Below are 13,652 nucleotides of genomic sequence, written 5' to 3'. Positions count from 1 at the left end.
GGCCATATGTTGAGTTTGCGGGCTGTCAAGTGTAATCACTGTAATATGTGAATCAGTTGATTAATAGATTATGTGTCGCAATTTTTCTGTCTGGGCACGATTGTTGATCTTAGTCCTTGACTGGTTAATAGGATGGCCTTTTTGAAGCGCCACTGTATGGTGTCATTCTCTCTGGTGATGATCTTAAACTTAAAGTCTGTGCTGCACTGTTGTTGATAACCAGAGATGTCAGAGCTAAGTTGTTCTTTCAGGCAGAAGTGGAGTGTGCTGATCATGCTGTCTGTTTAACTTTTTCTGTACCGGTACTGTAGTTCTTGCATGTGTTTTTTTAGGTGCAATTTTTGGTGTCGCACATGTCCCAATTGTCCCATAGTGGACAGTCTTGTAATTGGCAGAGCTCAGGTCACTACGGTATCTTCTTTGGAGGCCATACCGGAAGTTGCGTGATCGTCTTAAAAAGTGTACTGTCATGTTCAGTTCTTTAAAGATTTTTGCACTCTATTGTCTGCATCGTCACTCATGAGACCAACAGTTTGATTTTGGTCTAGAGACTTTTTCTTCAGCTAGCAGAAAAGAGTTTATATATAATGCCACATTGTTGTGTGGTTCTGTGATGTCTATGTGAAACTTCATGCACTCATTTACTTGACAGCTGTTTTTGCACAACATCGTTTTGTTGCAATTTCACCTTATTGCAAAGAATGAATTTGATGCTGCATTAGCAATTTGAGGCTATGTATATTTGTTAAAGCATGTGCTTTTTCGGGGTTACTGATACAATAATCATTGCTATTTGATCAAAATCTTTTTATTTTGGACATGTTTTGATTGACTTCAACCCACAGGACTTGGTTATTTCTTGTGTTGGATGTTGAGGTTGTGCTGTTTAGAGGGTTTACTGGCAGTGCTAGTATAACAATATAATATTTATTCTCTAAATGACTTATGTTACTGGTCTCATTAAGCTAGTCTCCTGTGATTATGCTATGAAACTTTATGTGTTGTTGATTCTATTATTCATTGACCACTGCTGTATATTACCTAGTAAAATTTTTGCTTTGATGGTCAGATATAAAATCAATTGCAACCTGGTGTTTATCTTTCAACGTTATGCCTAATATTTATAGCATATAACACACAATTCCATTTGAAAATCATATTTAAATGTATGCCTCAATCTTCAAATTTGTTCATAGAGTATGCCAGTACTTGTCAAGTGTTCTAGTTATAATTAAGTTTAAAATTTCTCATCACTTTCCTTGCACATACTGCACATGTATCGACTTTGCTCTTTAGAAGGTATACAGGTAGTTGTAAAGAGCAAAGTCGATCCATGTGCAGTATGTGGAAGGAGAGTAATGAGAAATTCGATGCAACGCAAAGAGTGTAGTAAGTGGGCACATGCAAGATGTGGCAATACCAGAAGAGCTACAGCAAGATTGGCAAAATGTTTTGTTTGTGGGAAATGTGATAAAAGAAAAGATTTAGTTGAGGGTCACCAACAGAGTTTCTCTCATTAATTTGAAAGTGCCAAATTTCTGTTATTTGGCTGACCAAATAAATGGAAGTGGTAGATGCAAAGCAGCTGTGGCAAGAAGGGCAAGGTTGGGTTGGGCAAAGTTCTGGGAATGTAAGGAAACATTATACAGAAACAGATGTTTGTTAAAAAAAGAGAAAGTCTATCGAGTTGTGTGCGGCCTGCAATATTTTATGGCAGCAAAATATGGATGCTAGGAGAGAGTGAAATTGCAATTCTAAAAAGAACGGAAAGGGCAATATTGAGAGCATTGTGTTAGGTAAAAACGAGGATGGAGAAAAAGACTGAAGATCTGATGGATATGTTAGAGAAGGATGAGACTATTGGACAAACTTGCAAGTGCAAATGGCATAAGATGGTAGGGGCATGTACCAAAAAAGGAGGAAGAAAGTTTTCTTTAAAAGGCCTTGACTTTAAAGATACCGTACCTGTAAAGTATAATACCTTTAAAGGTAGATGGGGAGAAGAAACGGGGACGTCCAAAAAAGAACAGGTGAAGAATGAGGCAAAGTTGGACTGAATAAGAGTGACAACAATTGCTGTAAAAAAAGAATCGGCCATTCCCACTAGTAGGAACGAACTAGTGGTCTCTCTAAAAAAGCCAGAAACTTGACTTTTTATCAACTTTGTCACTTTCTATTGTTATTTCAGATTAGGTCTGAGGTCTGTTATCTTTTCTCAGTCAATGTGCCGTAGTCTACCCCTTTTGCTACTTACCCATAACTTTTTTTTCTTCAGCATTTTTTTAGTGTTGTCGATCACTGGTTTTCAGAATTTCATAGTCTGACCAGCAGAGCAATGCTTGTGCATCTTATCATGTTGCAGAAATGAACATTTTAGATTTGCAAAGAAATTTATTCTCACACGAGTCAGTTCAATCATATATAGCTAAATATCGATTTAGATCAGCTAGAAGCTAGATCATCTTCAGTTAAGCCTATTCAAATAGAAATTCAAATTTATTCAAATAGAAATAGATATTCAAATTGATTCTATTTGAATAAGCTTAACTGAAGATGATCTAGCTTCTAGCTGATCGAAATCGATATTTAGCTATATGATTGAACTGACTCGTGTGAGAATAAATTTCTTTGCATTACAAGACATGTAACCGAGTCGTTCATATCAAGCATTGTTGTGGGTTTGACACCTGTCAGAAGATACTTCATTTTCTTGACAGTTTAGATTTACTGTATTCATATTGCTTAAGAGTTGCAAATAATGTATATGATCTGTCGCATAGTTTGGTTGTTATCATAAGACTAATTTTTTGAAAATTTATTTTGCCCAATAATATTAATTTCTTTGTAGACAGCAGTAAAAAGAAGAGAAAGGGATTACTTTAGTCCAATAAGGCACAGTCTTTTATCTAGACATGAATAAGAAACCACTTTCACTGAATTTCTATTACAATGCTGTTTTTCATCCATTTTGTTTAGGTATGGGATGTTTTTTACATAAAGTTCATGCATTTTTTAAAAGCCATCCGTTTAATTGGTCTATGGCTGGTACGTACACCCAATCTGGTGAAAAATTGAATACAAGGTTACCGCATCCGCCTGTTCTTCCTCCTCCCAGGAGCATGGTCCCAAATCCTCCTCCTGGGTTGCATGCTATATATCAAGCATGCAGGAATGTTTACCCTGATCAACCCAATCCGCTGCAAGTCACAGCTGTCATAAAGTATTGGTAAGAATTTAGTCATTATTATTATCATGCTCAAGCTTATGTTTTATCATTTATATTTTAAAAGTTGTGCACTGTGATGAATGATCAACTTTGGTTGGCTGTGACACATAAGTTAGGTAGATGATTATCACCTGCTTTTGTCGTTTGAGATTTTCTAGACAGTTGCTTTGATCATCATTTTTCCGTATCTTATCCTACTTTAACTGACATTTAGCGAAAGATTAGCTACGGTTTATACTAGCTTACTACTTTTTACTTGATACATCATCTTCACATGCTATTTTTATATTTACTTTAAAGCTGACTGCACTTGTGTTCGTGATTGCTATTTATCACACATCATACTTGTGAAACGATGTTGTTCGTTTGATGATGTTGAATTTTTGTTAGCGCTGGTGTGCTTACCATTAAAGCTAAGTTGTGTTTGGGTAGCGTTGAGCCATTTATCAGCGCGATTAAACTGTCATTAAGTTCCACTTTTAAATATGTAAAATAAGTCTCCACTTGTGTGGTGACAAGTTATACAAGAAATAAATTTTGAATGCTACAGCCCAAATGAACCGTACGCATCCGTCAACTGTTCATATATCGTTGAAAAATATTTTCTTTCTACAGTAATAAGTCGCTTCCCACCATGGTTGAATGGCGTCATAGGCCCTGTAGGCGATGTTTAGTTTAAGCATGTAATTGCCACTGAGTTGAGGTATAATAGCAATCTATCCTTTCTATAAAACCTCTGTTTAAAATTCTTCTTTCTTTCAACTTGAAGAGATAGTTGTGTTGTTGTGCAGGTAAGCTTTATGTTTTTAACCATACACATATTACCGGATTTCAACTGTTATTATTTTCAATTTTAATCGTGAACGGCGTTAATCCAGTGACTTTTTTGCAGGCTAGGTGGTCCTGACCCTCTGGACTATGTATCCATGTACTATAACAAAGGGGATCCAGAAAGGAATATTCCAGAGCACTGGCATTATATCACGTTTGGATTTTCGGATTTACATGGAGATGGCCGAGTGCATTCGTAAGCCACCGCTGTATTAGATTATTCTTTGTATCTCGAGTATTTGGGCTTTATCGAACACCTGGTGTTAACTGCTCCGTTGGTGTGAATAATGTCGGTTAATTCTTTACCCGACATTGTTGTTATTCCAAGAAAGTTCAAGAAACTAATTTATTACCCGTTGTGCTTGTGTTTTTAAGATTGTTGAAAACCATTCATCACATTTGACCCTCGTTCTTTCGTTACCCCTTCAATTACTGGATTATTCCGTACTTTAACATCACAAAACGTTACATCGCAAGAAATATCTTCACCTTTGCTGACAACAACAATAAAAAATGTCTTTTCATCAGCAGCGGAACAGCGGAGGGACCAAGTGGATTTGGATTTGAATTGACGATGCGTTTGAAACGCGAGCCCGAAGAAACGGGACCACCCAGTTGGCCTGCTGAGTTGCTCCAGGCGTTAGCACGATACGTCTTTCAATCAGGTTGGCAGCACTTAGTCGGAAACCTTGATTCATTGGCGTGTTATCGGCTTTAATTCCATCAACGAATCTGATAATGTACTTAAAAATATCTTTGAAATTTATTTAGCAAAATATGCTGTTCATCACTTAAAAAGAACTAACAAAGTCTTGAAGATTTTCAGTCGGTGTGTGTTTTGTCACACAATTATCTTTGTTTAGGAAACGCGCTTTATAGTGGCGACCACGTTTCTTGGCATGCTCCATTGGATAGCAGTGAATCAAGAATACAACATATGTTAATGACAGACGATGCGCAATTGCCCACGATTACTACCAACATGGGAACGATCAACTTTATTCAGGTGTCACACGGTTTTCGTCAAATTGTTTGTCTTTTTTTGCATGTGTAGATCGTCTAGTAATGTAAGTTCACGTTTTCTCAATTGCACTTGGAAGTTTGGTTTACTTTTGTTCGAAAACCTGCAGCCAGAAAATCAACCGTTTTTACATTAATTCAACATATGCAAACGTTGAATTATGCAAAATAAACGGTTGATTTACTGTCTGGGAAGGTATTGATTTTCGTTTCTTCCCGTTTACCATTTTGTATGATTCGTTGAAGCACGTTTACTTCAGAGCATGTTGCGCTTGTATCGCACGTTGACGTCATATGCTATCTTCCCATCTTTCATCATATTTGAACGGGAAGGAACGCGTTTCAGACAATACTATGGTACTTTTACGTGATTTGGTGTCAATGGATGTTATATCTATGCAAGCAGCCGAAATCGCTTTTTCTGAAACAGACGTGATTTGTTTTTGGAGGCACCAACTAGCACTTGTTATATGTTCAGTAACATTTAGTAACAACTTGTTGCATTGAACATCTTATGCATAACTTTTAAATTTTGAAAATGAAGGGCAATGATCTCAGACTATGTTTTTAAACAAATCGGCAGTAGGCGGTCAAATTTACATGAGTTCTTATCTCGGCCTCAACCAGTTTTTAAAAGCAGGCGACGTTCAATCAATCAATGTTTTATTTGTCAGTAACAAGAACATAGGTACATGATTGAAATATGCAATTAATATACACAATGCAAAAGTTACACAAGTTCCCATACGTTCTTCTGAACTGATGCTAAATTTTCTAAACCATGGTTAACTAACACACAAAAGCCGTTATTTGAAGAGTTAATTGGTAGTACAAAACATGAAAAACTTGAGTAGAGCATGGCCACCTGGAGATGCGGCTTGATTTGTCACATTTTGCAGATTTTGATTACAGCTACTGCTAGTGCTTAACTGACATTTTTTGAGATGATTTTACTTTTTGCGGTTTCCTAATGACATAAAACTTTTTTGTTGCCTTGGGGAAGCAGTAGCAAATGAGAAAAAGTAAGTTGAAAAACGCAAAATCAGACTGTTATTGAAAATTAACAGTCTGACTAAAATTTTCAAAATCAAATTTTCTTTGTTTTTCAACATGTGAGGATGTTAAAACCTATTGTGTCATCTGGGGAAAAGAATAAAGAAAGCGTAAAAATCTAATTTTTAGAAAAATTTATGTAAACGTTCGCCCAAAGTTAGAAAAACCTGGAAATTTCTGCAAAATGTGACAAATCAGGCCGTATATCTTTAGGTGGCCATGAGTAGAGCTATGTGCAACCTACTACGCTACTCACAATTTTCAAGCCATTATTTGCATTTATTCTTACGTCTCATCAATCCGACACGCTTGACTTCTTCAGAGAGCGAGATCAGACAAAGTACTAAACTATGTTTTTCCTGTCGGCGAAATAAATCCAGATTATTATCGCTTACACTTACAGTATCTCGTGATAGTTTAGCTTATCAATTTGCACCACATGAACGTAGTAGCATGCTTTTATTCAGACACTTGATAAACAGTGATATTCGAATTTAAGTGGTATCAGAAACGCTTTTGTTATGACTACTGAATTTTGAAATGAAAGTCACCGTAGAATAGTCAAATGTCAAAACCCAGTTCATTTGCACTGAAGTGTCAAATGTTTGTTTATTGTGGCATTGAAGTGTGCGCTCCAACGTTCATTTATAGGAGTAGCTCTGCTCACTTGCCCTTTTCTTTATATATTATTCTTAGTCAGGTGTAGAAAGACAAACCCGCATCGATCTATCTGAAGACAGTGTATGAACTAATGGAATTGAATATGAATATTTTAAATCAAATATCAAAGTAACAACCCACAGAGCAAAATTTGTCATTTTTACATTGATTTAACATCTGCAGACGTTGAATCAATGTAAAAATGACGAATTTTGCTGTTTGGGTCGTGTGCACTTGAAAGCGCACGTTGTTGAAGACGTAAATTTAAAGCTTATTCAGCCAATGACATCCATTCAAGGTTTACAAACGTTGAATCGGTGTAAAAACTAACTGATTTTCTGCATGGACACAGCTCTGTTTTAAAAGTAAGCACTCAGTGTTTAAGCAGTCATGTAAACATTCGTTATGCTCATTACTAACCGTGGTATCATCTAAGAATACTCTCAAGATCACTTCCCTGATGTCCAGTAAAACTCAGGCAAATTTTTTTGTTTAACATTAAAGTGCACTTTTCGGTTTTAGTTTTTCATTTCTAGGGAGCGGTCGCTTTTGTAAAGAACGAAATTCGTTTCACAGTCATCTAAATGGGTTGAAAGTTGCATGTTTTAAACGGTTGACTTGAAATGCGACTGGCAGCTCTTTCAAGCAAGGCTGTGTTGTTTTGTTCAGGTTGTTGGCGTTTGCACGGAAGAGCTTCAAGCGGCTCAACAGTGGAACGGGCCTGGCGTTGTTGATCTTCTAAAGACTCTTTCTATGTGAGTTCACCGACAGTCGGTAATTTAAAACCGTGCAAAGCCACTTGGCCTTACAGGAGCTTTGTGCCTGCTTTTAAAAACACAATAATTGTCAAAGCTTGGTCTCAAATCTTCTCTTTCTTTCTAGTTCTGGCGGCCCTTGGCTTGTCACGGACATGAGACGGGGTGAGACCATATTTGAGCTCGAGCCTTCGTTGCAGGTAATTAAAACTCTTTGTTGTTTTATTGCTCATGTTCTGTTAAATTATCTTGTCAATTAAAACAAGCGTTTCGCTCCAAACGCAAACTACTTTCTATCTCATGCGTGTCTTGCCTGATAGGTTATTTATCCCATGTCTCGTTTTATCGCTTTTTCGTTGAAACACACGTCCCAAACAGAAAAATCTGTCATTTTTCTCTGCCCATGTGAAAATAATGATTTTGCTGTCCGAGGTGTTAATGTTCAGTTACTGAAATCTAACGCAATTAAACGCTGCGTTGCTGTACGAACGAGTATGTTCTGTTCAAACATGTGCGATCAAGCGCTATCACTTTTTTTCGATAAATCATGGTGATAAGAACTTCAACAGGTTTTTGTCAAACAACGTAAAGCTTATGTGAACAACTAAACTTTGGCTTGCTGATTGGCCTTGACACTCGGAGGTCGCGAATCATTCAACCAACACCGCGAATCCTTGTGTGAAACTTTTCCAACCCAAACGTCTATCTAACGTCATTGCAACGGCGCAGGACCGTGTTGACGAAGGAATTCGGCTCAGTGGCTCGAACCTGAGTGGGGTCAGCGCAAGATGTTCATGGACGGAACTACCGGAGTCGCATTTCCATGACAACGGAGACAACGAAATTCACAAACCTCCTATGATCTCTAGAGAAGGTCGGTTGAACTTGAAAAGTTTCAATGAAAAAAGTTTCTTCTGACATGCTGTCTTTACTTTTCAGAGCTAACTTACTGTTGTAAAAAAGGTTAATTTTCTGGCGATATTGTCAATGCCAGTCGATGTGACTTTGTATTATTTTTGTCACAGTTTCAAACCAAATCAAAGATGCATTTCTAGAAGGACTGGGGCGTTCAAAGAACCAGGTTCTCCCCTATCAGGCTCATCAATCAGAGTAAGTGAAGATTATACACATGACAAGCTGATAGCTCAGCCCATCACCCACTTACGTAATGTTTACGTCTTTAGCTTCAACGTCATCTGAAGTGTTTGTACAAAAAATGATCTGTGGATGGATCGGTTTGCGCTGTGTTGTGTTTTTTGAAGAATCTTAGTTATGTTTTCGAAAACAATTTTAAAACGGATTTGATGGCTGAAGAAAGCCTGAAAACTGCCTTTCTGTAAGACAACTTGGTCAGTCATGCTTCCTGAAGTAACCAATTCACGTTAAACATTATTTCACCGAGCTATTTTTCATATTGCGTCACGTCTATGTGGTACCATGATATTACGTACTTTTGAGTTTTCATTGTTGAAACGCTTTTCATTGAAGGCACAGAGAACATCCCGAAAACGAAATTCCACATGAACTGGTGTGCACGAGAAGCATCGAAGCTGTCCAGCTCAAGTTTAATTTAGAAGCTGGTTCCTTACTGTCGCTGGCCTGCAAAGGTAGGGTGATGCATGGGAGACATTTTACGTTCACAAGCGTCAATGGAGATTCTACTGTCACGTTTGTAGCCACAGGTGAGTCTAGTTTTATTACGGTGTTATTCTCTATAATCTATGTTTTGAATGTTATATTTTTAGTAAGTGGAAAAGTTGAATAGAAAAATCAATTTCAGTTTTGAACAAGCATCTGTTTTTTCACCTAAACCCTTATGAAGGTTGCTCAGACATAATAGCGTCTTTGTGTGAGTATTTACAATTCCTTAAACCCATTTGGCACACTCTTTTCTTGTCACATCGTTTCAATGTCGCAAAACGTTTTTTTCACATCGTTTCCTAACTGAGAAAGCATCGTTGGTCATTTGCTAACCATTGTCACCAAACAGGAGTGGAAGGCGCCTTTGTAAATGAAAGGACCCCATACGCCGCCCGTGGTTCCTGGCTACAAGTTCTTATTTCCGAAGATTTAGCTCAAACCTTCATACGCGATTTGGATGAGCTGACTTCAATCGATTCTGTGAGTCCGTTTTGCTTTCTTGACATTTTGTTGTTCGAGATTCCCTTCCCGTTTGAGTAATCGGATTGTGTTGGCGTCCGACGGCTAAAGTGCCAGGCAGAAAGTTGAAAAAGCGTATTTAAAGCATTTAAGCGTGACCACGTCGACTCTCCGTGCACCAACACGCTCTCGTCAGTTGTCTTGCCACTAAATAAAGGACAGGCTCCCTTTTCAATGCATCGTCATCACGAAACCATTTTTGTATCAGCATCGAGGCTACGAAAATGGTCGCATTTTGATATATGGTTCGTATAACCCGCCAACCTATGAAGATTTTGTCCAATTTTATTTGAAAATGAAGAAAACTTCAGTGACTTTGCGAGGGGACGATTTCCTGCATCTTTCAAGCACGGCTTGAAATCTTTTTGTCGCGCTGAAGTATGTAACAGATTTAAAATTTTAATTAAATTTATTAATCCATTCCCACAATCTATCAATCAACTTTACTTTTAGATGCAACTGCCGAAGACCTATGGATGGCCGAACAGAGGCCTTGAAATTTCCATCCTGCCAGATTCCGTGTTTGACGCCATCCTGCCAATCCAAAACTTCCCTCCGTAGCCGAAACCAAGTTTTTAGATTGGAAAAAATAGTTTTTTAAATCTTTTTCTTGTCTTGTACCCGACAGGACTCGTAAAATTGAAAAAAATTTGATGTTTTACAGCGCAGGTCACTGCCAATTCTCCCTTGACGCTTTCCTGCAGCATTTAAAGGTTTGTTTATTTTCGGCTGTCACCCGCTTGAAATTTAAATTTTCTAATCATACCAAAAGTTTATCGCTCTTGCATTGCCTTTACCGATACCGCTTAGTTAGAAGACTAGCCGTCTCACCAGAGATTAACTTGTCAAACTTTGACCGTGTTTTCATATTTTATTGTGTCAATCGCCTGATCGCGAAACATGGTTTCTTTGTTGATTTTCTATTGTTTTAAGTCGATTTAGCGTCTGGTAACGTTACTTCGACCTCATATCCATGAATAATGTGTTATTTTTTCAAATGATTTCGGTGAAAAGCAACTGACCATGTGCGTTTTTCATCATTGTGATTTCATCCTCACGTGCTTTTGCCTTTCGATTTTGTCTATACCGATATCGCTAAAATTTTGATCAACTTTCGAGCTCTTTTGTTTCTTTTTGATGTTATTTAATATTTCTTATTTTCCGCCATTGGTGCATGCTCATTTTATATTCTTCAATTGTCGATTTATGCTGCTCGAGCGTGGTTGCTTTGTCCATTGTATTCGCGTTTTCAGCCAATAAACGTTGACATGTTTGCACCGTTTCAACGCCGCTTGACGTTGAAACGATGTAAAAACATATCTTTTTTCGGCTGGGTTCCGATCATGAAAGTCAACACTTTGAAACACGTTGTTGTGGCGTGTCGTCATAAAATCGCTTACCTCCAGCACTGGGTTATAAGCCTTGTGAGGTCTTCGATGCATTCTTGTCTTCCTAAAAAATTTTGTTAGTTTTAAAGCATCCTTTGCAATACTAACAATTCTTGCTGTCAAAATGCGGCGGCCATAGTTGGTCCAACTGCCCGACATAGTCATCGGTGATAAAAAGGTATTAGCATTTTTGCAACGTTATAGTAACGTTCATCTTCGTGCTTTACACATAACAACACTTTGGAACTGCTGAAAAAAAGACAAAAAAACATGATACTTTTGCTATGTGTTGTGGAACGGATTATTTTATTGCATTTTAGGTGAACGGCATGAATCGTGAAAGATTTCGTATGTTTATAATAAAAGTTTATGCTTAAAGTGATTCGTCACGGAGTTAACAGGCTTATTTCTGAAACTTTTAAATGCTATCATCGAATGATTGCGTTTACAAAAATTGTTTACCTTTGACAAATTATCTCAGCGTTCGACCGCGACTTCTAACGTCCCCACTTTGTTAAAATTAAAAAGTCAACCTGATCAACTCATCATGATTGAATCAAGTGGAAGGATTTCTAAACAAATTCTCTGGCAGATTATGACAGCTTCGCCTACCGGAGACAAGTTTTATCATAACTTGTTTTTATCTAACACATCTTGCTTTGGTATTTTTCCCACGAGAAATCCGGTTCAACTGTAGTTATTCAAACGTATAGTCACGTTTCTTTTATGAAAAATGCAATCTAATTTTAGATGAAAAATCGAATTTTCCAAGGATAGCACGCCAGCAAGCAAGTCACCAAAAGGCTGTATTCCCAACTAAGACATAATTTCTTCATCCTCAGCGTACAGCTGATAAAAATTTTGTTGGATCAGTTTCGTTGAAGGCTATTACGACAATAATGCCACACAAGTGGAGTCTGGAAACCGCTTTCGTAGAAGATAATCTTGTGACGAGGTGGCTTAGCGCAATGGCGTTGATAACACAATAGCTTGTGACGACATTTCTCCACCTTCGGCGCTGGGCTAATTACTGAAACGTCGCTTCTATTTCGCAGATACTGTGGATTAAAGTCGTCAGCAGAATAGCAAACCAGTCATTTTTACGTTGATTTAACGTGTGTAGACGTTGTATCAGTGTAAAATGACTTTGTGTTGGCTTCAAAGATTATTCTCGGTCTTTGCTCTGTTGCTTTTAAACCACATTTTCAGCAGTCGGTGAGTCACACTCTTGATGATTCAAAAGCGAAAAAAAATGTTGTTTTGACTACTAGCGAGGTTACATCGACGCAAAATGGTGAAATGGCCCTGCGATGTACAATTAGAGCCCATGATAACAGAAACCCGCTGTGGCCAGCCATTATTCAGCGATTGGCAGTTTCAACCAATTGGCTTATAAATTTCCGCAGTTTTATCAACAAAGGATCTCGCTGCGTCACAATAACCGAATCTGGATAAAGAAAACCTGTTGGTGTTACGTTGATTCGACGTCGTTGAAGGTGTAAATAACTATGCGAGTTGATTGACATTTTATATTGAGTAACCTTTATTAACCACAAATAAGCTTATTAGAAGGCTGCAGTTCTGCCTGTTTGTTATGAAACGGCTGAGTTCCTTTTTAACTTTCCCATGAAGTTGCCAATGACTTTTTCCACTGCTGCTTGCATTGGTGTGAGGTATCCACTGTTCTTCATCAGCATTTGTGTTTTTATTGAGCGGAGGCACACAAATCCGTTTTTGACAACATCTTGCGCATAAAGCAAAATTATAAATTTGTTTTGTAATGAATGCTTGGTGGAGCATGATTGTGTAAAAGCTTTGAGCAACCTATAGAAATTCACTTATGCGGCATGCCTACAAGTAGCCTAATTGATTCAACTTCTATAACAAAAAATGTACGGTATGTGAAATGCAACATTGGCAAAAAATCCTATAAAGAGTTTTAAAAAAGCACCACAATTTTTGCTTTAAAATTAGCAGGAGGCAGTGGCGCCGGCAGGGGGGGGGGCAGGCGGGGCAGCTGCCCCCCCAATGTTTTGGGCATCATTTTTTTAATTTTTTTTTTTATTAATAGGCTACATATTAATATTATTTTTTTAATATTTGGATCCCAACCTCAAGTAAGTCAACTCAAGTTGCACGGGGGGGGGGGGGGGGGGAGGTAAAAGCTCTCTCTTTAAAAAAAAGTATGGAAAACCTTGATGACTAAAATGTACAGTAGATAAAAAGATTTTCTACAGAAGCAAAGATATAGACTTTTTAAAGTTTTAACTAACGTCACATTGATGTAGAAAAATAACAACCTGTTAAATTTTTGATACCTCACACTCCCATGACTTCTTCCGCGCGCATTTTGGCATTGGTTGCTTGCAGTGATTCTTTCACTTAAACAAAACGTTTTGTTTCAGCAGTTTTGAGTTGTTCGATTCTTAAGTTGTAAAGGAGACTCAATTTCTCCAATATTTATCATTTATGTTTCTTCTTTAATCTCAGCAGAGTATAAAACTTGTAAAAGTTTTTATCCATACAACGTCATGAATGAAATTATATCTCAAATCGGCG

At 37.7% G+C, this 13,652-nt stretch overlaps 1 protein-coding gene across 2 annotated transcripts; it reads left to right on the top strand.

The window, feature by feature from the left end:
* The first annotated feature begins 2,981 nt into the window (after positions 1-2,981).
* On the top strand, positions 2,982-11,465 carry LOC145778026 (suppressor of fused homolog). 2 transcript variants are annotated; one of them, XM_082589417.1, is made up of 11 exons: positions 2,982-3,226; positions 4,119-4,253; positions 4,589-4,722; positions 4,921-5,063; positions 7,460-7,545; positions 7,673-7,745; positions 8,275-8,419; positions 8,571-8,655; positions 9,034-9,227; positions 9,536-9,666; positions 10,159-11,465. In XM_082589417.1, the coding sequence occupies exons 1-11, from the start codon at positions 3,039-3,041 to the stop codon at positions 10,264-10,266; spliced, it is 1,422 nt and encodes a 473-aa protein (XP_082445543.1). In that variant the 5' UTR covers positions 2,982-3,038; the 3' UTR covers positions 10,267-11,465. The 2 variants fall into 2 exon arrangements, with proteins under 2 accessions (XP_082445543.1, XP_082445542.1); XM_082589416.1 differs by having other exon boundaries at positions 4,586-4,722.
* Positions 11,466-13,652: the final 2,187 nt, after the last annotated feature.

Source organism: Aplidium turbinatum, chromosome 10 (genome assembly GCF_918807975.1).
Source record: "Aplidium turbinatum chromosome 10, kaAplTurb1.1, whole genome shotgun sequence".
Lineage (NCBI taxonomy): Eukaryota > Metazoa > Chordata > Ascidiacea > Aplousobranchia > Polyclinidae > Aplidium > Aplidium turbinatum.
Note: the sequence above shows the minus strand (reverse complement) of the source record. Positions and strands in the feature narration are given on the sequence as shown.

Bases quoted from the DNA above. Each gene is read 5' to 3' on its own strand.
- LOC145778026 (XM_082589416.1), top strand. From the start codon at position 3,039: ATGGCTGGTACGTACACCCAATCTGGTGAAAAATTGAATACAAGGTTA. The intron at 7,746-8,274 runs GTAATTAAAACT...GCAACGGCGCAG, and splicing joins AGCTCGAGCCTTCGTTGCAG to GACCGTGTTGACGAAGGAAT. The intron at 9,667-10,158 runs GTGAGTCCGTTT...CTTTACTTTTAG, and splicing joins AGCTGACTTCAATCGATTCT to ATGCAACTGCCGAAGACCTA.